The following is a 23,375-nucleotide window of genomic DNA, read 5'->3' as shown; positions in this document are numbered from 1 at the left end:
ATATGGTTTTATTTGGACGATTCAGCCTGCACATTTCAGTTGAGATTAACAATAAGTTAATTCAAAAATCTTAAAGCAATGCTTCAAAAAAACCCCCACAATGGCCCAGCATTGCTCACAGCAAGTTCTACACATCAAGAGGCTCCCAGGTTCAACCCGTGGACTCTGCTCAGTTAGCTGATGTCAGCTGGGCTCAGCATCTCCAAGCTAGAGTGAGTGGGGTCCACAGTCTTGATCATTGTCCAGTGGCCTCTGCTGTATCAAGCACGAGCTGGGTGAGGACAGAATTGGAGTTGACGGTGATGCTTTTATAGACAAACAGCCTTCCAATGTGCACGATCCACATGAAGAACAGCCACTGAGGCAAAGAAATGGAGTAATGTCTCATCCGAAAGATGACATCTCCGACGGTGCAGCACTCCCTCGGTACTGCAGTGATGTATCAACCTAGATTTTATGCTCAAGTCTCTAGAGTGGGACTTGAACCCACAACCTTCCGACTCAGAGGCAAGAGTGCTGCCCACTGAGCCACGGCTGTCACTCTCAAGGAGAGGAGGGCAGTAAAAGTGCCCCAGGACTAAAATAGAAAGCAAAGAGGTTATGTGTAATAAATTGGATAGCCCGGTGGTGAAGGATAGAATACTAGAGCCTGGTCTTCAGTTGCTTCCAAGCCTTTATTCACAGAGATCAACATTACCCACTGCGCACCCCATAGATAAGCTCATATATAAATGGATACAAGAGTGCCCCAATTGATATGCAACACCTGAATACAATTAACACTAATTGATATAAATCATATGGATACAATTAACATTGTGTACAAGAATGTTGATCACACAGGCCCGCAGGACCTGAGAGAGCTCCAGCTCGCTGCCACTGGAGTGGCAAGGTGGAGGTTCACATCTGAGATTTTCACGCACAGCACCGTACCTAGAGTGTGAAAATAGGTACATAAAAAGCAGACTCTTAACTGCCTTTTGAAGTGGCCTAGCAAGCCACTCAATTATAATGAACCGCTACAAAGAATTTGCGGCGTTTCAAGAAAGCAGCCCATCACCACCATCTCAGGGTAATAAATGACAGCCTTGCCAGCGACGCCCACCTTTAGAGAATTAATTTTTTTTTAAATGAGGATTTTTTTTTTTAACATGTAAACACAAGACGAGAACATTTTTCCACAGATATACTTTATTTTAAATTTTTTCTCACTTTCTCTTCCTCAATTAAATTTGACACATTGCCTTTTAAAAATAGAGATTATAGCTTGATATAATTTGTCTATTTTATTTCAGTCCCCTCAGAGAGTCTGAGCTACTGTGAAACCTGTGCAGTGATGTGTCACTACAAAACATGCAAGGAGGCTGCTCATCGGGTCATCAGCTGGTCGGAAAAACCACAGCAATGTCTTCAAATCATACAAAGTAAAGCCTTTCTGTAACTCCAAGCTACCCTTGATTGTTAAAGAATCCCTCCAATCACCAACAGTTCCCAGCACACCCAGTTTTTGAAAGGAGCCCAGTTGTCTAAGAGGAAGTCACATGAAGCTTGTTTAAAAACTAATGAAGTATTTTTAGTGCATTGAGGCGACATATAGTGCATACACACACACTATCCTTAGTCACACAGACAATGACCATTTCCTTAACAAATCACAGACCTTATAGGAAGCCTTTTAGAAGAGGTTACTCTAAACCGAATACTTTATTGAACTGAAAATGGATTATAACTCAAATCTATCTGCTTTCTGTATCAGCCAGGCATTGTGTTATACGAGTGTAAGTGACAACGTACTGTTTGAGCACTGCCATGAGCAGGACTGTTGTGCTGTGAACGTGCTTCAAATACCACCACTCCCCCCACATGATTCCCCCTCTTCTCTTCTGCGATTCAACATTGCGGCATGGATGCACAGGTGCCAGCAGCCTTCCAGTACCTCATCCAAGTAGCCACTCTTCATGTGTGAAATGCAATATTACCGGCTAATCTACCATGGAGGGCATCGCTGCTGCAGACAATTGTATTCCCACCAAACATCTGTACAAGTTCATTTTTTACTGAATAGCAATTAGGAGCGGAGACCTTCGCTGACATTCCTCTCCAAGACCAGAAGAGTCGGGACCAATTTTAACAAACCCTCCAGAATGGGTGGCAGAAAGAGTAGTTTTATTGCCAGATCCATGCAAGATGACCTGGGTCATGAACACCAGGTTACAGACAGGAATCAGGGCGAGATGGAGCAATTTAACCACTTGATAACCCATGAACACTTCACAATCACTCACCCAATCAGTTAGCACCAGAAGGTCTGAGTTTGGATTTCTAGACCTTTTTGGAGTGAGCTTTCAGTCAGGCTGGCAGTAAGTATGCCAACATAGGCCTCAGTGTCCATGCATTGCAGAAATACCAGGGAAGGTTCCCACTAGAAATTGGGACCGTCAGGTGAGGAGAGGATTGGGCTCGGGTGTAATGTCGGCACTCCCCCCGTGGTTAAATAGCCTGCTGACGTTCACTCTTGGATCACGTGAAGCGTGGCCACTTGGACACGTAGCGAAGAGGAGCTGTGGAACCATACCCTAGCAGGGGACGATGCCTTCAGCAGAAAACTGGCCAAAAACAATAAGAGAATAGGAACATAGGAACAGGAGTAGGCCATTGAGCCCCTCAGGTCTGTTCCACCATTCAATTATTTCAAGGCTGATTTGTATCTAAACTCCATCTATCCACCTTGGTAATATAACCTTTAATACCTTGGGCTAACAAAAATCAATCAATCTCAGTTTTGAAATTTCAATTGACCCCCAGCCTCAACAGCTTTTTGGGGGAGAGAGTTCCAGATTTCCACTACCCTTTGTGTGAAGAAGTGCTTCCTGACATCATCCCTGAATGGCCTGGCTTTAATTTTAAGGTTATGCCCCCTTGTGCTGGACTCTCCCACCAGAGGACACAGTTTCTCTCTATCTGCCCTATCAGCTCCTTTAATTATCTTAAATACCTCAATTAGATCACCTCTTAATCTCCGATACTCAAGGGAATACAAGCCTAGTCTATGCAACCTGTCCACATAATTTAACCCTTTTAGCCCCGGTATCATTCTGGTGAAACTGCACTGCACCCCCTCCAAGGCCAATTTATCCTTCCTGAGGTGTGGTGCCCAGAACTGAATGCAGTACTCTAAATGGGGTCTAACCAGAGCTATATACAACTGTAGCATAACTTCCACCCCTTTATATTCCAGTCCCCATTAGCCTTTTAAATTTTTTTTGTACCTGTCCACTAGTTTTTAGTGATTTCTGTACATGGACCCCTAAATCTCCCTGCTCCTACACAATTCCTAGCTTCTCGCCATTTAGAAAATACTCTGATCTGTCTTTCTTGAGTCCAAAGTGGATGACCTCACACTTCCCCACGTTGAACTCCATCTGCCACAGTTTTACCCACCCACTTAATCTATCAATGTCCCTTTGTACACTATTTACTGTGCCACCTAACTTGGTGTCATCAGCAAACTTGGATATATGGCTCTCTATTCCTTCATCTAAGTCTTTTATAAATATAGTGAAAAGCTGTAGCCATGGTGAAAAGAATGCTAAATAATCCAGGAAATGACCAATAAACACGAAACCACAAGCTGGGTAATTACTTGGCCCAGATTAAATAGCTGCAAAAGTATGCATATCGATGCAGAAGTTAGTCATTTTAACATTTATGTAGCATTTACAACTATTCAAATTAATTTGCCAAAGCATTAATCGAGTAGCCTGTATGAAATGACTCAACATACTATATCTGCCTTTAGTTATTAATTTAATAAAATGGGTCGTTGGGAACCAGTCAGCTCTATATTGATGACTCAATGTCCAAAGTGGTGGGGGGGGTGGGAAAGAGGGGGAAAGGGGAGACGGAGGGGGGGGGGGGGAAGGGGGAGGAGGGAAATGGGAGACGGAGGGGGGGCAGAGGGGGAGGAGGGGGGGCAGAGGGGGAGGAGGGGGGGCAGAGGGGGAGGAGGGGGGGCAGAGGGGGAGGAGGGGGGGCAGAGGGGGAGGAGGGGGGGAAAGAGGGGGAGGAGGGGGGGAAAGAGGGGGAGGAGGGGGGGAAAGAGGGGGAGGGGGGGAAAGAGGGGGAGGGGGGAAAGAGGGGGAGGGGGGGGAAGAGGGGGAGGGGGGGGAAAGAGGGGGAGGGGGAAAGAGGGGGAGGGGGAAAGAGGGAGAGGGAAAGGGAAAGGGGAGAGGGAGGGGGGGAAGGGGAGGAGGGAAAGAGGGAGAGAGGGAGGGGAGACGGAGGGGGGGGAAGGGGAGGAGGGAGAGGGGGGAGGAGGGAGAGGGGGAAAGAGGGAGAGGGGGAAAGAGGGAGAGGGGGAAAGAGGGAGAGGGGGAAAGAGGGAGAGCGGGAGAGAGGGAGAGGGGTAGAGAGGGAGAGGGGTAGAGAGGGAGAGGGGTAGAGAGGGAGAGGGGTAGAGAGGGAGAGGGGTAGAGAGGGAGAGGGGTAGAGAGGGAGAGGGGTAGAGAGGGAGAGGAAAGAGGAGAGGGGAGGTAGAGGGGAGAGGGGCAGCAATCTGCATTCACAGGCCCACTTTGCAACTTCACTTTAGGGTTGAGGATATTTCTGTACCAAAGCAAAAAGGGATTTCACCTGGTGCTAAAAAGCTGACTCAGTTACTGTTGTGGGTAACCATCAGCTTGGGAACGCTATTAGATTATTTTAGGTTAGTTTCAGAATGAATATTTAACCCGCTTAAAGGCTTCTGGGGTTTATTAAAAAGCTTTTATTACAGAATCGTGTTCTTCCTACTTTCAGCTTACACTTAAATGTATCTTTACTTATTTACATAATTTAATAAACCCATATATACATATGTGTCAAAGGTGAAGCCTGGAAAATGTGTTTTAAGTGACCATCCATTCTCAGAACGTCACCCAGCTGTGAAAGGTTACTTGCTGTGTGAAATGATGAAACCTCCGTAAATGATCAGATATTATGATGTGGAGATGCCGGTGATGGACTGGGGTTGACAATTGTAAACAATTTTACAACACCAAGTTATAGTCCAGCAATTTTATTTTAAATTCACAAGCTTTCGGAGGCTACCTCCTTCCTCAGTTTTCCACATCGTTCACCTGAGGAAGGAGGTAGCCTCCGAAAGCTTGTGAATTTAAAATAAAATTGCTGGACTATAACTTGGTGTTGTAAAATTGTTTACAATGATCAGATATTAGACAGTGAATGGTGGCTAACTCAAGGAATAAAATGGATGGTATGTATATTTGGGGGAACAGATGACTAATTAAAAGGATCACTTTGGCTCAGTAGTATGCCTATGAGTGAGAAGGTTGTGAGTTAAAGTCCCACGCTAGGATTTAAGCACGTAATCCAGCCTGATACTCCAGTGCATTACTGAGGGAGCACTGCACTGTTGGAGGTGCTGCCTTTTGAATGGGATGTTAAACCGCGATGTCTGCCCTCTCAGGTGGGTGTAAAAGATTCCCTGACCCGATTGGAAGGATGGGGGAGCTTTCCTGGCATCCTGACCAATATTCATTCCTCAAGCATTACCATCCCACAAACAGATTAACTAGTCATTTGGCTCATTGCTGTTGTGGCATCTCACCAAGTAAATTGGCCACTTTTGCTTACATTACAACAGTGACTACACTTCAAAAGTACTTCATTGGCTGTGAAGCGCTTTGGGACGTCTGGCAGACCTGAGGCACAGTATTGATGGAAACTCTTTCTTTCTAACTCACATCAGCCATCATCATTACTATGTTTTTAAAAAATAAATATAGTTGATCAATAGTTAAATACATTAAATTGGATTTTAACTAAAAGCAGGACTTAACAGTTTGAAACTGTATCGGGAAATAAAATTGAAATGGAGAGCTCTAGAATGCAGAGTAGTGTAGCCAGATAATGAAACAGAACACTGTACTTTCATCTCTGGGACCTGGGTGTTACGGTTCAAATCCTTGTCCACCACTTTTCCTTTGTGTTCACAGCAGAAAAGTGGTTGCCATAAACAGACAGCATCTCCTGTGGACTGAGCTGTTGAGTCTGAGATAGTATGCCCGCTTTTATTGTGAAATCAGCCACCACTGATCAGGTGAGTTTCCCATCCCGTCTTCTCAGAAAGGCACTAAATACCAGTGCATGTAGCCTAAACCAACAGATGTATTTACAAGAGACATCATGAGTCCAGGAGGATTATTAGGGAGATGAAGCAGAGTCAGCGTATTGAAGTTATCCATAAGGGATTAGATAAAAATGACCCTAAATCATTTTTCCATTGGCTGAAGTCTGTTGCCGATCATGATCACGATCAAAAGGGTTCTGTTGGGCTAGTGTCAGTGGCCGGACACTTCCGGTACTCTCCAGCAGACTGGGGAGGGTATCGTCTGGGTCTGGTGAGAGCATTATACCGAATTGCTAACTGCTAGTCCATAGCGAGGAGCCAGCCCTCTGCATGGAGGTCGAGAAAGCCGGTGGAGTGCGCTATACAGATCAAAGGTTATAATGAACTGGTTCAATGGGAGAAGTGGACTCTACTGTATTGCCCAGCTGACAATAGGGTGGCCAGCGTTCACATCAGATTATTAAAAGTTGTTCCAGGCCTGGGGGGATGGGGATGGGGAGGAGGGGAGAAGTGATGTGCAATGGTCTTGGAGAATAACGTCAGGAACCACAGATTTACCTTGGAGCAACCCATCTGAGGCATGCAGAATAGAATTTTGTTTAAAGCGCCTATACCCATATTATTCCAGAGTGCAGTTCTGACCTCTACCCACAGAAGAGAGATCCCTCGTAAGCCTGTAAATCTACCAAAGAATCTCGCTGACACCCGTGGCTCTTAAGTTGGTTCTTTCCAAGTTGTCACGGCACACATATCACACAGTCTGGAGGATAGCATGACAATCAGAAAGGAACAAGCAGGATTTTGTTCTCATGAGGAATACACAGAAAAGACTGTGGCTTTGTAAGAGATTGAAGAATGCTGCAAGGCTCAGGGGGGACACCACTTAATCAACTTTCATGAAGCATTCAATATCGTACGTTGCGTAGCCCTGGTAAAGAAGCTGAAGCTACAGAAGCACAAGGCTAAATCTTGGATTTTACCTTGTATGTGTACTCCAGCTCGAAGATCTACGTATGGATGAGAGATGCTCCACCAAAAGAGTGAGGCACGGCTAGCCACTGCAGCTAAACTCTATTCAAGGGCTTCATTAATGGATGTAGTGGATGGGTTTTCGGGGATGGCATTGGAGTGTCTGTTCTTGCCATTTCTAAAAGCGTTGTAGCACACCAATGCAGATGATATTGTATTGTTGGCAGAATTGCCTAGGAATCCATTAGGCTCTACTCACTATCTTGAACAGTGCGCTAACCAGTTGAGCATGATGGTGGATACCCCTAGTGCAGTACTGTTGCCTTGCACAGCTCAAGAGGGGAAGCTCAAAAGGTATTGACCAGAAAATACAAGGACACCTGTCCCAATTGTTGATTCATATCTTGTACCTTGGGATAGCAGCGTCAGCCTGGACACAGCCCTTTGAGATTGTGCTGAGAAAGTGTGATGGACTCCTTGGTCTTTCTTCAGTGACAGCAAAATCGTCATACAAGTTAACCCTTGTGGCCTATCAGGCACGACTCCAAACAATTCTCCTACATCGTTGCCACATACAGGAATTTTTTTTTACCTTTTTTCCACTTTTCTAAAAAGTATATTGCCATCAGACAAGCTTTAAAAAAGGCAGGGATGATAGATAATTAAGATACTAATGAGCTATCATTGATGTTTCACCATAGACTGTAATTAATAAACAATTCATTTGACTGTCTCAGCAATCGAAAGACACCTCACATCCATTGTACTGGAAAGTCTTTGATCTTTTTTGTCTGTGCACAGAAAGAGGATAAGCAGAGGGTGGGACACAGGCTAGCATGGTTCCTTTGAAACATTTGTAAACAATTTTACAACACCAAGTTATAGTCCAGCAATTTTATTTTAAATTCACAAGCTTTCGGAGACTTCCTCCTTCCTCAGGTAAATGTTCAGGAGCTCCTTGAAGCCTACGCATTTATACATATAGAACAATACATGGTGTTTACAGACTGCCCCTGCAACTGCCCGTTGCCAAGGCAATCACCGTGTTCAGACAGAGAGGTGTCACCTGCAGAACCCCCGAATACACATTCAACAATTTTGTTTTTTTGTTGAATGTGTATTCGGGGGTTCTGCAGGTGACACCTCTCTGTCTGAACACGGTGATTGCCTTGGCAACGGGCAGTTGCAGGGGCAGTCTGTAAACACCGTGTATTGTTCTATATGTATAAATGCGTAGGCTTCAAGGAGCTCCTGAACATTTACCTGAGGAAGGAGGAAGTCTCCGAAAGCTTGTGAATTTAAAATAAAATTGCTGGACTATAACTTGGTGTTGTAAAATTGTTTACAATTGTCAACCCCAGTCCATCACCGGCATCTCCACATCATGACTACCTTTGAAACAGGTAGGCTAAAAAGGCAGTCAGGTCTGTTGAGAGAAAACGGAGACTTTTGCTGAAGCAAAGGGGTTAGAAACGCTGGAGGATAGTTAAAAACTACCATATTTCAATTAAGGCAACCCAATGACGTGGGGTAGCATGGTGTTATTCAATTTGTATTAGCAAAGATAAATTGTACAGATTGAATTATGAGAATCCAATCTGTTCTGCATGTTCACCTTACCGTGAAATAAATCAACTTAATGATTCATATCTGGAACCATCTCATCATATGTTTGCTCTTACCACCTTTAGAGAGATTAAATAATAAGAATAAAACTGGTCGGACCACTCGGCTGCGACCTAAGCATCGGCAACGACAAAAGCACACAAAGCCCAGTCGACCCTCTTCACTAATATCTGGGAACATGCCAAAGCTGGGACAACTGTCCCACAGACTACCAACAGCGTAACATAGTCATACTCACAGAATCATACCTATCAGCCAACGTTCCAGATTCCTCCATCACCATCCCTGGGTACGTCCTGCCTCATCGGCAGGACAGACCCACCAGAGGTGGGGAAAGAGTGTTATACAGTCAGGTAGGTGCGGCCCTGGGAGTCCTCAACATTGACCCCGGACCCTATGAAGTCTCATGGCTTCATGTCATTGACCAGAAACTTAACTGGACCAGCCACATAAATACTGTGGCTACAAGAGCAGGTCAGAGCCTGAGTATTCTGCGGCGAGTGACGCACCTCCTGACTCCCCAAAGCCTTTCCACCATCGACATGGCACAAGTCAGGAGTGTGATGGAATACTCTCCACTTGCCTGAATGAGTGCAGCTCCAACAACACTCAAGAAGCTCAACACCATCCAGGACAAAGAAGCCCGCTTGATTGGCACCCCATCCACCACCCTAAACATTCACTCCCTTCACCAACGGCACAGCGTGGCTGCAGTGTGTACCATCCACAGGATGCACTGCAGCAACTCGCCAAATCTTCTTCGACAGCACCTCCCAAACTCACGACCTCTACCACCTAGAAGGATAAGGGCCGCAGGCAATTGGGAACACCACCACCTGCACATTCCCCTTCAAGTCATACACCATCCCGACTTGGAAATATATCGCCGTTCCTTCATCGTCGTTGGGTCAAAATCCCTGGAAGTCCCGACCTAACAGCACTGTGGGAGAACCTTTACCACACGGACTGCAGCGGAACCAGAAGGCAGCTCACCACCACCTTCTCAAGGGCAATTAGGGATGGGCAATAAATACTGGCCTTGTCAGCGACGCCCACATCCCATGAACGAATAAAAAAAAGTCAAACATGGGGAAGGAAACCTCCTTCTGATTACCACCCAACACCCTCCCTCAGCTGGTGAATCAGCACTCCTCCATGTTGACACAACTTGGAGGAGGCACTGAAGGTAGCAAGGGCACAGAATATACTGAGGGTGGGGGACTTCAATGTCCATCACCAAGAGTGGCTGGGTAGATCTATCACTGACTGAGCTGGCCAAGTTCTGAAGGACAAAATTGCCAGACTGGGTTTGCGGCAGGTGATGAGAGAACCAACATGAAGGAATAACCTATTTGACCGCGTCCTCAAATGCATCTGTCCACGATAGTACTTGTAGGAGTGACCACCGCACAGTCCTTGTGTAAACCAAGTCCCGTCTTCACACTTGAGGACACCCTCCACCGTTTCATGTGGCACTACCATCGTACTAAGTAGGACAGATTAAAAACAGATCTAGCAGCTCAAATCTGGGCATCTATGAGGCGCTGTGGGCCATCAGCAGCGGCAGAATTGTATTCCACCACAATCTGTAACCTCATGGCCCGGCATATCCCTCACTCCTCCATCACCATCAAGCCAGATGACCAACCCTGCTTCAATGAGGAGTGTAGAAAAGCATGCCAGGAACAGCACCTGGCGTACCTGAAAATGAGGTGCCAACCTGGTGAAGCTACAACACAGGACTGCATATGATGCTAAACAGCGGAAGCAGCATGCTATAGGCTGAGCTAAGCAATCCAACAACCAACGGATCAGGTCAAAGCTCAGCAGTCCTGCCACATCCAGCTAATGGGAAGAGAAGACTCCATGATTATCCCCATCCTCAATGCTGGCAGCGCCCAGCTCGAGCACAAAAGACAAGGTTGAAGCCACCTTCAGTCAGAAGTGCTGAGTGGATGACCCTTCTCAGCCTCTTCCCGAGATCCCCACTATCACAGAAGCCAGTCTACAGCCAATTCGATTCACTCCACGTGATATTCAGAAACAGCTGAGTGCACCGGACACAGCGGGGGGTATGAGTACTGATAACATCCCGGCTGTAGCGCTGATGAGTTGTGCTCCAGAACTAGCCCCGCCTATAGCCAAGCTGTTCCAGTACAGCTACAACACTGGCATCTACCCGACAATGCGGAAATTTGCCCAGGGACGTTATGTCCACAAAAAACAGGACAAAATCAACCCGGCCAATTACCACCCCATCAGTCTACTCTCAATCAGCAAAGTGATGGAAGGTGTCGTTGACAGTGCTATCAAGCGGCACTTACTCACCAATAACTTGCTCATTGATGCTCAGTTTGGGTTCCGCCAGAACCACTCAGCTCCAGACCTCATTACAGCCTTGGTCCAAACATGGACAAAAGAGCTGAATTCCAGAGGTGAGCTGAGAATGACTGCCCTTGATATCAAAGCAGAATTTGACCGAGTGTGGCATCAAGGAGTCCTAGTAAAACTGAATTCAATGGAGATCGGGGGAAAACTCTCTAGTGGATGGAGTCATACCTAGCACAAAGGAAGATGGTTGTGGTTGTTGGAGGCCAATCATCTCAGCCCCAGGACATCGCTGCAAAAGTTCCTCAGGGCAGCATCCTAGGTCCAACCATCTTCAGCTGCTTCATCAATGACCTTCCCTCCATGATAAGGTCTGAATTGGGGCTGTTCACTGATGTTTACACAGTGTTCAGCACCATTCGCAATTCCTCAAATAATAAAGCAGTCTATGCCGTATGCAACAAGACCTGGACAACATCCAGGCTTGGGCTGATAAGTGACAAATAACATTTGTGACACATAAGTGCCAGGCAATGACCATCGTCAACGAGAGTGTCCAACCATCTCTCCATGACATTCAATGGCACTACCATCGCCGAATCCCCCACCAGCAATTGACCAGAAACTCAACTGGACCAGCCACATAAATGCTGTGGCTATTAGAGAGGGTCAGAGGCTGGGTATTCTGCAATGAGTGGCTCACCTCCTGACTCCCCAAAGCCTCTCCACCAGCTACAAGGCACAATCAGCAATACTCTCCATTTGCCTGGATGGGTGGAACTGCAAAAACACTGAAGCAGCTCAACACCATCCAGGACAAAGCAGTCTGCTTGATTGACAGCCCATCCACCACCTTAAACATCAACTCCCTCCACCAACGGCGCACAGATGCTGCAGTGTGTACTATCTACAGGAGTCCACTCCCATAAAATGAATACACTCAGGCTGCTTACCAAAGCAACTGATGCCAATAACCCAAGAAGATATCTTGGCAGATGCAAAATTTCTAACAAACATTCAGAGCTCCAGGCATACAATGGAAAGCTTCCTCTGCCTCATGTGCAAGATCCAAGATCAAGCTGAGAAGTAGATTTGCAGCAAAAACAGGAAGTGGCTGCAAGCAGGGAGGGTTCTGGCCTACACTAACCAGTCATTGAGTATCCTGGGCGAGGGGGGTGATCAACCTCACTGCGGGCACATAATTGCTGAAGCCCTTCATGAGGACCTGGATTAAGGAGCTGGTGATCAGCACGTCTGGTTTGCAACATTGGACTTGGAAATCTAGAATAAGGAGGCTGGTACATTGCAAACTGTCCCATCTACATCTTTCCACCATGCAGATGCCTGATGTATAGCTGATAAGGAAACTCCAAGACTTGAGATCATAGCTCCTGGCAGGCATTACCTGGAGGTTGGGTGTGATAACACTTGCTCATGTATCTAGGGCTTGTTTCTATCACAACTGGGTTGCGGTGGGGGGGGGGGGGAATTGGTTACTGCTAAAACTCCAACTGGTGCAGGCACTATTCAATAGGATATGGTGTGTGCAATGCTGTGGTCAAGAAGATGGTAGCAATGCACTTGCACATCTTGTGCTGTTCACCACACCACTCTTGTGAAGCTCCTGGTACCTGCTGTCCACCTAGTGAGAGCTCAATCCCAAGCTTGTCTGTTGTTGGATGACCAACTAATTATCTTCCTTGGGGGCAGAGTTAAGCACAGTCTCTGTGGGTCTGGGTAGTTCCCAGATCACATGCCTGGTGACGGAAGCTTGGAATTAAGTCAACCAGCTGTGATAAGACTCAAAGAAACAAAGACTTGCATTTCATGACCTCAGGACGTCCCAAAACGCTTTACAACCAATGAAGTAATTTTGAAGTGCAGTCACTGTTGCAATGTAGGGAACACGGCAGCCAATTTACGCACAGCAAGGTCCCACAAATCAGCAATGTAATAATGACCAGATAATCTGTTTTAGTGATGTTGGTTGCGGGATAAATATTGGCCAAGACACTGGGCCACTGACTCCCTTGCTCTTTTTCGAATAGTGCCACGGGATCACTTACGCCCACCTGAGAGCGCAGACGGGGCCTCAGTTTAACGTCTCATCCGAAAGATGGCACCTCCGACAGTGCAGCGCTCGATAAGCCAGCTCGCTCGTTAATGGAATTTGGACGGGTAAATCTATCACTGGGGATCAGGATTCTTCCCACTTGTCTCCAGATAACCTGGCAAGCCATGGAGCAAGCCTTTGGCAACATTCACTCCTGTGAGTCAGAAGGTGCAGGGTTTGAACCCCACTCCAAACAATCCCGGCGAATGGAGACCGGAGCTCTGGCTCTGAATTCTGGGTTGACATCCAGTGGGAGACTCATGTTCAGTGGGTGTGGGGGGCCTCCATCATCTGGGTTGGGGGAACCCATAAAACCCTCCCGCCGTATAGGACTAAACACCCTATCAGCTGGTATAACGATGGTCACGGCCATGGAAGGAGCATTCACGTCGCGGCCTGTCAGACAGTTTATCAGCCTGCAAATCTTTCCACTACTTCACACTCATCTCCAAGAGAAAAGTGTGAAGATACAAAAATAATAACCCAGCAACCCAATACCAACATAAGTAACGTAGTCTTAGCTGGACATGCAGCTCTGGTAAGCTGCACAGTTTTAGCTGGTTAAACTCCAGCAGTACCCTTGCACACACTGGGAGTGCCTAAGCCTCGGCTCAGCAGCTCTCTAAACTTGGGTAAGTGAGATGTGACCCTACAAGAGAGAATACGTATTCCACATCAGGCAAACAGAAACACTGATTCTGCAGTCGCTTGATTTGGAGGCTGTAAACATGGTGATGGTTTCTGCTCACATTAAACATTTACCTGACAACAACAAAAAATTTGCAAGATATTACACAAACAGTAAGACACAGAAAATGAAACCTACAAAACATAAAATAAAGATTGAATCAGTTCACAAGGAATTAAAATATCCTTTTCTGGAATATTTCTTGCACAGTTCATTATGCAATTAGTTTTTTTTGGATGAGAGGGCCTTTTGTAGGCCCTTACAGTACACTTCAATACATGGATGGTGCAATATTGCTGCCCACCTCGTGGAATACGGATAGCAATTCAGAACTGAATTAAAGTTGAGCAGCGAGGATCATGATTCCTATCAAAGTCAAGTTCTTCTATGTTGTAGCTCACTCTCTTGAAGAACAGCAACGTAAGAGCTCAACAGGATCCACACCTTGAGGGAAAGTGGTCATAGAATCATAGAAAATTTACAACACAGAAGGAGGCCATTCAGCCCATCATGTCCGCGCCGACCGAAAATGAGCCACCCAGCCTAATTCCACTTTCCAGCACTTGGTCCGTAGCCTTGTAGGTCATGGCACTTCAGGTACTTTTTAAATGAGTTGAGGGTTTCTGCCTCTACCACCCTTTCAGGCAGTGAGTTCCAGACCCCCACCACCCTCTGGGTGAAAACATTTTTCCTCAGTTTTCCTCTAATCCTTCTACCAATAACTTTAAATCTTTGCCCCCTGGTTATTGACCACTCTGCAAAGGGAAATGGGTCCTTCCTATCCACTCTATCTTGGCTCCTCATAATTTTATATACCTCAATTAAATCATCCCTCAGCCTCCTCTTTTCCAAAGAGAACAACCCCAGCCTATCCAATCTTTCCTTATAGCCAAAATTCTCTAGTCCTAGCAACATCCTCATAAATCATTTCTCGACCCTCTCTACTGCAATTACATCTTTCCTGTAATGTGGTGACCAGAACTGTACACAGTGCTCAAGCTGTGGCCTAACTAGTGTTTTATACAGTTCTAGCATTACCTCCCTGCTCTTATATTCTATGCCTCGGCTAATAAAGGAAAGTATCCCATATGCCTTCTTAACCACCTTATCTACCTGTCCTGCTACCTTCAGGGATCTATGGACATGCACTCCAAGGTCCCTCACTACCTCTACACCTTTCAGTATCCTCCCATTTATTGTGTACTCCATTGCCTTGTTTGCCCTTTCCAAATGCATTACCTCGCACTTCTCTGGATTGAATTCCATTTGCCACTTTTCTGCCCACCTGACCAGTCCATTGATATCTTCCTGCAGTCCACAGCTTTCCTCCTCACTATCAACCACTTGGCCAATTTTTGTATCATCTGCAAACTTCTTAAATGTAGGGGGCATGATTAAGTCCAAATCATTAATATATGTCACAAAAAGCAAGGGACCTAGTACTGAGCGGAACCCCAATGGAAACAGCCTTCCACTCACAAAAACACCCGTTGACCATTACTCATTGCTTCCTGCCACTGAGCCAATTTTGGATCCAACTTGCCACTCTCCCTTGGATCCCGTGGGCTTGTTAATGCTGAGATATTAACCCTCTTCCTCGAAACATTTGCCTTGATGGTTCAGCCATCTAGGATAACTAATCCATTTATTCCTCAGTCTGTGAGCTCATATAAATTAACATTTCAAAGACAGACTGCCCATGCCACCAAGCAACCTTGGTCTCAATTAATCTCTGAACATAGGCAATGGCACTAAAAGGCCAGCCAACTCTAATTGCATATGTGGATGGATATGATCAGTTACATGTATTGGCCACTCAGCTGTCACAGACAAAGATTTCTTTCAAGATACAGCTGACTGAAAACAACTGTAAATTAATTTATGCTTTCTAAAGCAATACAGCAGAAATCTCCCTTCTTGTCACAGAGTTCAAATCCAGACAAGTTGATGCTCCCTGTCCCAAACGCATTTTGCACATATTTGACAGTCTCAATCCTACTCCTAATGCCAAACGAGGACAAAACCATGTCTAATTTGGCACAAATTGGCAATCTTTAGAGAAGACACAAGGGTGGCTTATGTAGGAAATACAAATATAACACTGGTCCAGTTGGAGGAGTTCTTCTGAGGTTGGGGTTAAAGCACATTGTTAGGGCAATGTAGAAAGTTTAATTCTACAATTAACCTGAGGCAAGTTATGCTTCATTGGGTGCCATTTACTATTAACATACTTTATCTTTTATACACACAAATAAAAAATTAGATAAACCAATAAAGCATTCAGCGCCAGTATTCTCAATGAGCATATGTACCCAAGGGCTTCACATCAATGTTTGTCAAACACAGCCCCCTGACTATATACTCTACCAGCCCCACCTTGTTTCTTTTTGGATAGCAGCACAAGATACACCAACATTCTTAAGCACCTTCCTGAATCTGACAAGAGCAAGTATCTATTTTATTCTGCTGCCGGCGTACATACTACAAATCTGTAGATTCATATCTTATCTAGATATTTTTAAAAAGGCCAAGACAAATATTACCCGACTCTGCAATTCAGCACTTTACAAAGTCGGCATTTAGACTAACTGTGGTGTAACTAATAAGAAACATGAAACATTGCACACCCCTCCCTCAACGCTTCAATGGATAAAAGCAGCGAGCCATCCAAACCAAAAAGGTCCAACAGTCAATCCACCCCTGGGCTCTGTAGAGTTAACCGATCTCAGCCAGATCCACGGTGGGGGGGGAAAAAAATCATCAGGATTCACATTCCTGATAATTATCCAATGACTCTGCTGAAAGTGGTCCTGTGGATGGGGAGCGATTACAGGATCAGATATAACCATGACTCCCACCACAGTGAGCTACTGAAGGACATTTGGTCCTTATTGAATCGTACCGCAGCAAAAGCTGCTGCCTTCAGGAAAGGGAAAACTAGAGAAAATAAAACACTACCCTCTGTGTAGACACTTAAATCTCTTTCCCCCTCAAAGTGCAGAAAGGATTACCTGGTGTTTAAGTTTTAACACCTCGATATACAGGCTGCAATTAGTGACTTGGATGTTACAGTACATAACAAACCCACCCCAGTAGTATCTGATACATTTTTGAATATGCTCAGTATTCATAATCTCACATTCTCCATTGGACAATAAAAAATTAGTTCAGCAAGACAGCAATCAATACATGATAGAGTACCAACAAGTCAATTCAAGCTACTGTGCGTCACAAGAATCGATCCAATACAGTATTTTCTCTGCATTAAATTGGAAATCAGTAGGATAGTTAGGACCTGATGCCTATGATCTTGTACAACATATATTTGGAGAATGAACAAATCACTGTGGGCCTATCTCTCCGGATATCAACAATATCAAATCAATCAGGCTAAGAGATAAAATCTTTTTGACTACTATTGACACTCAGTTATTGTCACCAGATGCTGCCAGTGTCCTGTATACACACACTAGCAACACCTACAGCCAGGAACCATGTATTCCAATATTTCTCAAACTTGATTTTCTGAGGATTGCTGCACTGGGACCAGTGGAACGTTGATCACCGTTTAACGACAGACAAGACTGAGCGTACATTCACTTCACAACATAAATCGGCCATCGACTCACCTGGGCCCTTGGAGGCTGCAGGTGCGAAAGGATCACTACTTCCAAAGGGGTCGGCCTAAAATTCAAAAAAAAAGTTAATTAAAATATTGCATGATTCCAATCTCTTCACAACCTTCACCCAACTGTCAATGCGACTACATTCATCTTAACATGGCGTTGATAATCTTAAATCATCTGGTTATATTCAGCAAGGCACGGGTTAAAGTAACAAGCCACAAGAAAATCACAGTTAAAACACATTAGTGTTCAGAGTCTGAAATCCTCTCAGTATCCGCAGTGCCACTTGTACGGAGCTCCGATTAACGCAACAGGGTTAAAGTGAAGCAAAAACGTGCAAACACTCAGGAACGTCTGGGATACGGAATACTCATGGAATGCTGATCATTCTCCTAATGTGGTTTAATTCAGTGTACAGTGTTTCTTCCCTGCAGTGGTGTCAGCTTTGGCTCAACGGTAGCACTCTCACCTCTGAGCCAGAAGGTTGTGGGCTCAAGTCCCACTCCAGAGACTTGACCACATAATCTAGGCTGACATTCCAGCTCAGTACTGAGGGAGTGCTGCACTGTCAGAGGTGCCGTCTTTCGGATGAGATGTTAAACCGAGGCCCCGTCTGCCCCCTCAGGTGAACGTAAAAGACCCCATGGCCACTATTTCGAAGGAGGGCAGGGGGAGTTCTCCCCAGTGTCCTGGCCAATATTTATCCCTCAACCAACATCATTAAAAAAAACAGATGATCTGGTCATTTATCTCATTACTGTTTGTGGGACTTTGCTATGCGCAAATTGGATGCCACGTTTTCCCCACATTTTTGACTACACTTCAAAAGTACTTAATTGGCTGTAATACACTTTGGGACATCCTGAGGTCATGAAAGGCGCTGTATAAATGCAAGTCTTACTTCTCTTTATTTTCTTCCACATCATATGACATTTCCTGCAGGCTACATATTGTCCGAATGCATACAGCTCTATGCACCAAGACATGCCAAAGGACAACAAAACTTCTCCAAAACAAGAATTCTCTTCATACAGACATCTTTCTCATTCTCAAATTTTTCCCGATTAGTTACCATCATATACCAGAAGACCAGCTCTTCCAGTCATTGATTTTTGACCCAATGACTACATTTCTAGTACCCCATTGTTAATAATTTCAATTGTGCCAAATCTGTCCCATTTATTGTGCACAAGCATTGTTAGCACTTTTGCCTGTCTGGAGCCGGGACCTTCACTAGACGTTGGAAGAACAATACAGGCCTAAAAGTGTATGGCCCGTAAGTCAGCCCACCAATGGCCAGGCCCCAAAATGGCAAACCCAACCCATGTCCCACATGATTTATATCTACCACCACCGACAATCTGAATTGGAGGGGACAAGTGAAAACCCTGTTCCAGGTCGTCATCAGAACCTCTAATGATAAGGGCGTTGGCTTGTTTAGACTTCAGAATATTAGATGTTAAGTGCTTCAGCTTCACACTTTGACCTGTAAGGCAATAAGATCACTGCCCTCCCCCCATCCCCATGGGATTAGCACTACTGCTCATATGTAGGATAAACACCAAGATGGACAGATTAAGCCAAACCACAATGTTTCTATCTTGTCATGTAATTCCTCAAAAAATCCTTTGCCCACCGTTCCATCTCCAACCTCCCCCTTTCTCTTCAAAACCCTTGAACATGTCATTGCCTCAGCTTGGCTCAGTGGTAGCATGCACACTGCAGAGTCACGTGGTCATGGCTCACTTTGGATGCTTCAGTACAAAATCTAGGCTGACGCTTCAATGCAATACTGAGGGAGTTCTGCACTGTTGGAGGAGCTGTCTTTCAGATGAGGTGTTAAACCAAGGCTCTGTCTATCTGAGCAGGTGGATGTAAAAGATCTGAAGAGCGGGGAAGTTCTCCCAGTGTCCTGGCCAACATACATCCCTCAACCAACACCACGAAAACACATTAACTGGTCATTTCTCTAATTTGCTGTTAGTAGGACCTTGCTGTGTGCAAATTGGCTACCATGTTTGCCTATAGAACAATTACTGGACTTTGAAAATAATTAAATGGTTGTGAAGCCCTTTGGAATTCTACTCTTTTTTGCAGATTAAGGTTAGATTAAGGCGACTTTCTCACTGGAGAAAGAACCTTGCTCTAACCCACAGCACTGCCCAGTCCCTCAAAAAGCTTTCTTTTTCAATAATCAGAAACCGCTTCTGCATTTTTAAACTGTGATTCAGGGAGCATTTTGTTCACTGAAGATAATTCAACTAATAGATTGAGTCAGATCTGTTCTTCGCGGGTAGTTTTAACCAGAATTCTGTTAAGCACCAGGACATACAAAAGAGATAGCACTATCAGGGCAATCTGAATGATCTCTCATGGTTTGACAACCGATCATATTGATTGCTACAACACTTATAAAACTAACTTTGCTGAATTTTCATTTGAATAAACTCGCCAAGTTTACAATGCAACCTCACCGATTTATGAGGTGTTCAAATCCCTCCACCGCCTCGACCCTCCCTATCTCTGTAACCTCCTCCAGCCCTACAACCCTGCGAGATCTCTGTGCTCATCAAATTCTGGCTTCTTGTGCATCCCCGATTTCCATCGCCCCTCAATTGGCAGCTATGTCTTCAGCTGCCTAGGCCCAAAGCTCTGCAATTCCCTCCATAAACCCCCCCGCCTCTCTACCTCTCTCTCCTCCTCTAAAATGCTCCTTAAAACTTACCTCTTTGACCAAGGTTTTGGTCACCTATCCTAATATCTCTATGTGGCTCGGTGTCAAATTCTGTTTAATAATGCTCCCGTGAAGCACCTTGGAACGTTTTACTATGTTAAAGGCACTATATAAATGCAAGTTGTTGTTGTTGACATGAGTCCAAATTTTGGAACGGCTAGTCCAGAACAATGCGACAGTTATGCAGCCTTCACTCATTCAGTGGTTTATTCAGTCTTTACGGTAGAGGACACTAAGAATATCCCAACACTGGACAAACAGGGGGCTCTAGGGGGGGAGGAGCTAAATACGATTAAAATCACTAAGGAATTGGTACTCAGTAAATTAATGGGACTCAAGGTGGATAAATCCCCTGGACCTGATGGCTTACATCCTAGGGTCTTGAGGGAAGTGGCAGTAGGGATTGTGGATGCTTTGGTAATAATTTTCCAAAATTCTCTGGACTCGGCAAAGGTCCCGGCAGATTGGAAAACGGCTAATGTAACACCCTTATTTAAAAAAGGTAGTCGGCAGAAGGCTGGAAATTATAGACCAGTTAGCCTAACATCTGTGGCGGGTAAAATTTTGGAGTCTATTATTAAGGAGACAGTAGCGGAACATTTGGATAAACATAATTTAATAGGACAAAGTCAGCATGGCTTTACGAAGGGGAAGTCATGTCTGACAAATTTGCTTGAGTTCTTTGAGGATATAACGTACAGGGTGGATAAAGGGGAACCAGTGGACGTAGTGTATTTGGACTTCCAGAAGGCATCCAACAAGGTGCCACATAAAAGATTATTGCTCAAGATAAAGAATCACTGGATTGGGGGTAATATTCTGGCATGGGTGGAGGATTGGTTATCTAACAGGAAGCAGAGAGTTGGGATAAATGGTTCATTCTCAGACTGGCAACCTGTAGCCAGTGGTGTTCTGCAGGGGTCGGTGCTGGGTCCCCAACTCTTTACAATCTATATTAACGATTTGGAGGAGGGGACCGAGTGTAACATATCAAAGTTTGCAGATGATACAAAGATGGGAGGGAAAGTAGAGTGAGGAGGACATAAAAAACCTACAAGGGGATATCGACAGGCTGGGTGAGTGGGCGGAGATTTGGCAGATGCAATACAATATTGGAAAATGTGAGGTTATGCACTTTGGCAAGAAAAATCGGAGAGCAAGTTATTATCTTAATGGCGAGAAACTGGAAAGTACTGCAGTACAAAGGGATCTGGGGGTCCTAGTGCAAGAAAATCAAAAAGTTAGTTTGCAGGTGCAGCAGGTGATCAAGAAGGCCAACGGAATGTTGGCTTTTATTGCTAGGGGGATAGAATATAAAAACAGGGAGGTATTGCTGCAGTTATATAAGGTATTGGTGAGACCGCACCTGGAATACTGCATACAGTTTTGGTGTCCATACTTAAGAAAAGACATACTTGCTCTCGAGGCAGTACAAAGAAGGTTCACTCGGTTAATCCCGGGGATGAGGGGGCGGACATATGAGGAGAGGTTGAGTAGATTGGGACTCTACTCATTGGAGTTCAGAAGAATGAGAGGCAATCTTATTGAAACATATAAGATTGTGAAGGGGCTTGATCGGGTGGATGCAGTAACGATGTTCCCAAGGATGGGTGAAACTAGAACAAGGGGGCATAATCTTAGAATAAGGGGCTGCTCTTTCAAAACTGAGATGAGGAGAAACTTCTTCACTCAGAGGGTGGTAGGTCTGTGGAATTTGCTGCCCCAGGAAGCTGTGGAAGCTACATCATTAAATAAATTTAAAACAGAAATAGACAGTTTCCTAGAAGTAAAGGGAATTAGGGGTTACGGGGAGCGGGCAGGAAATTGGACATGAATTTAGATTTGAGGTTAGGATCAGATCAGCCATGATCTTATTGAATGGGGGAGTAGGCTCGAGGGGCCGATTGACCTGCTCCTGCTCCTATTTCTTATGTTCTTATGTTGCAGTAAATCACCATGCAGTCACGTACAACAAGCAAAGAAAATGCAGGGGGAAACACACAGCAGGGTTAGTCCTCTTCAGATACAGATGGACCTGCAGCGTTTTCCGTCTTTAGTTTCAGATTTCCTGAACTTGCACTATTTTGCCTTTCATATGTAGTCATGTGCCTGGTTATACCAGGCATCTCTCAGTCTAGAGGTGCTATTTACCATGAGTATTCCAGCAGATTTATTTTAAGCTTTAAGTTTGCAGCATACTTACCATTGCCTGCATGGGTTAGGGGTGCAGCCCTATATATCAACAGAAGTGCCATCTGGAACCATGCACGACAACTCAGTGTTAAAGTGAGGTTGGGATTAGTTATATTATTTTTTATACATTTTCTTTCAAATCCTCCACAGCCTCAATCTGCTTTGTTTCCTGTGACTCATCACCTCCCTCCCCGCTTTCAAAAGCCTCCTCAAAACCTTGCTCTTTGACATTGCCTTTGCGCCCACCTCACCCCAATATCCCTCCTGCTCGCTATCGAATATTTTTTCCCCCCCTCGACGGAAGATGTAAATGTGGCCCTTTGCCCAGCTTCTTTCATTTGGCAGCTTGAAAAACAACATTAAATCTCACCGTCCACTCCAAGGCCTCTGATGATACAGAGTGAGTCAGCATGGACTCGATGGGCCAAATGGCCTCCTTCTGTGCTGTAACCTTTCTATGTTTCTAGGTAGGGTTGCCAACCCTCCAAGAATTAAAGATTAATCTCCTGGACACTGCTGCGAGCAACTCGGGAGAAAAATCAGAGGGGCATTAAGAAGAGTGTTTTTCTCATTTTCTTTCAACACTTTTGTTTATTAAGATTATTAATTATAAGAATATTGATGATTTGGAGCAGCAAAGCTTTCAAAAAAATAAAAGTGGCCCCCACTAACAGACTGCACTGCAGAGCTGGGAGGAGGATGGACCGGGGCCAGGATTTTAATTTTTTTTTTAAGGGGTGAAATTGCAGAGCTACGAAGAGCAGGGCTGGATGGTGCCACACTCCAGAGAGAGAGCGCGCAAGGGGGGCAATAGAGAGAGAGAGAGAGAGAGAGAGAGAGAGACAGAGAGACACACACACAAAGAAAACAAGAACTGAAAAGAGCGGGGACAAGGCCACAGAATTAAATTTCTCAGAGGTGAGCTGGACTGTGGAGAGGTTATCCAAACCATGGAGCATCTTGTGAAC

At 45.0% G+C, this 23,375-nt stretch overlaps 1 protein-coding gene across 11 annotated transcripts in view; it reads right to left on the bottom strand.

The window, feature by feature from the left end:
• Positions 1 to 23,375, bottom strand: part of eps15l1a (epidermal growth factor receptor pathway substrate 15-like 1a) — a 332,219-nt gene that overhangs the window by 125,435 nt on the left and 183,409 nt on the right. For all 11 annotated transcript variants that reach the window (XR_010957886.1, XM_067968026.1, XM_067968036.1 and 8 more), the window contains exon 20: positions 17,484 to 17,538. Coding sequence is in view for 10 of the 11 variants with exons in the window: in XM_067968026.1 (XP_067824127.1) it covers positions 17,484 to 17,538 (55 nt within the window). In the remaining variant the exon portion in view is untranslated. The remainder of the gene's footprint in view (positions 1 to 17,483; positions 17,539 to 23,375) is intronic.

Source organism: Heptranchias perlo, chromosome 29 (assembly GCF_035084215.1).
Source record: "Heptranchias perlo isolate sHepPer1 chromosome 29, sHepPer1.hap1, whole genome shotgun sequence".
Classification (NCBI taxonomy): Eukaryota; Metazoa; Chordata; class Chondrichthyes; order Hexanchiformes; family Hexanchidae; genus Heptranchias; species Heptranchias perlo.
This window is presented reverse-complemented; position numbering and strand designations above follow the sequence as displayed.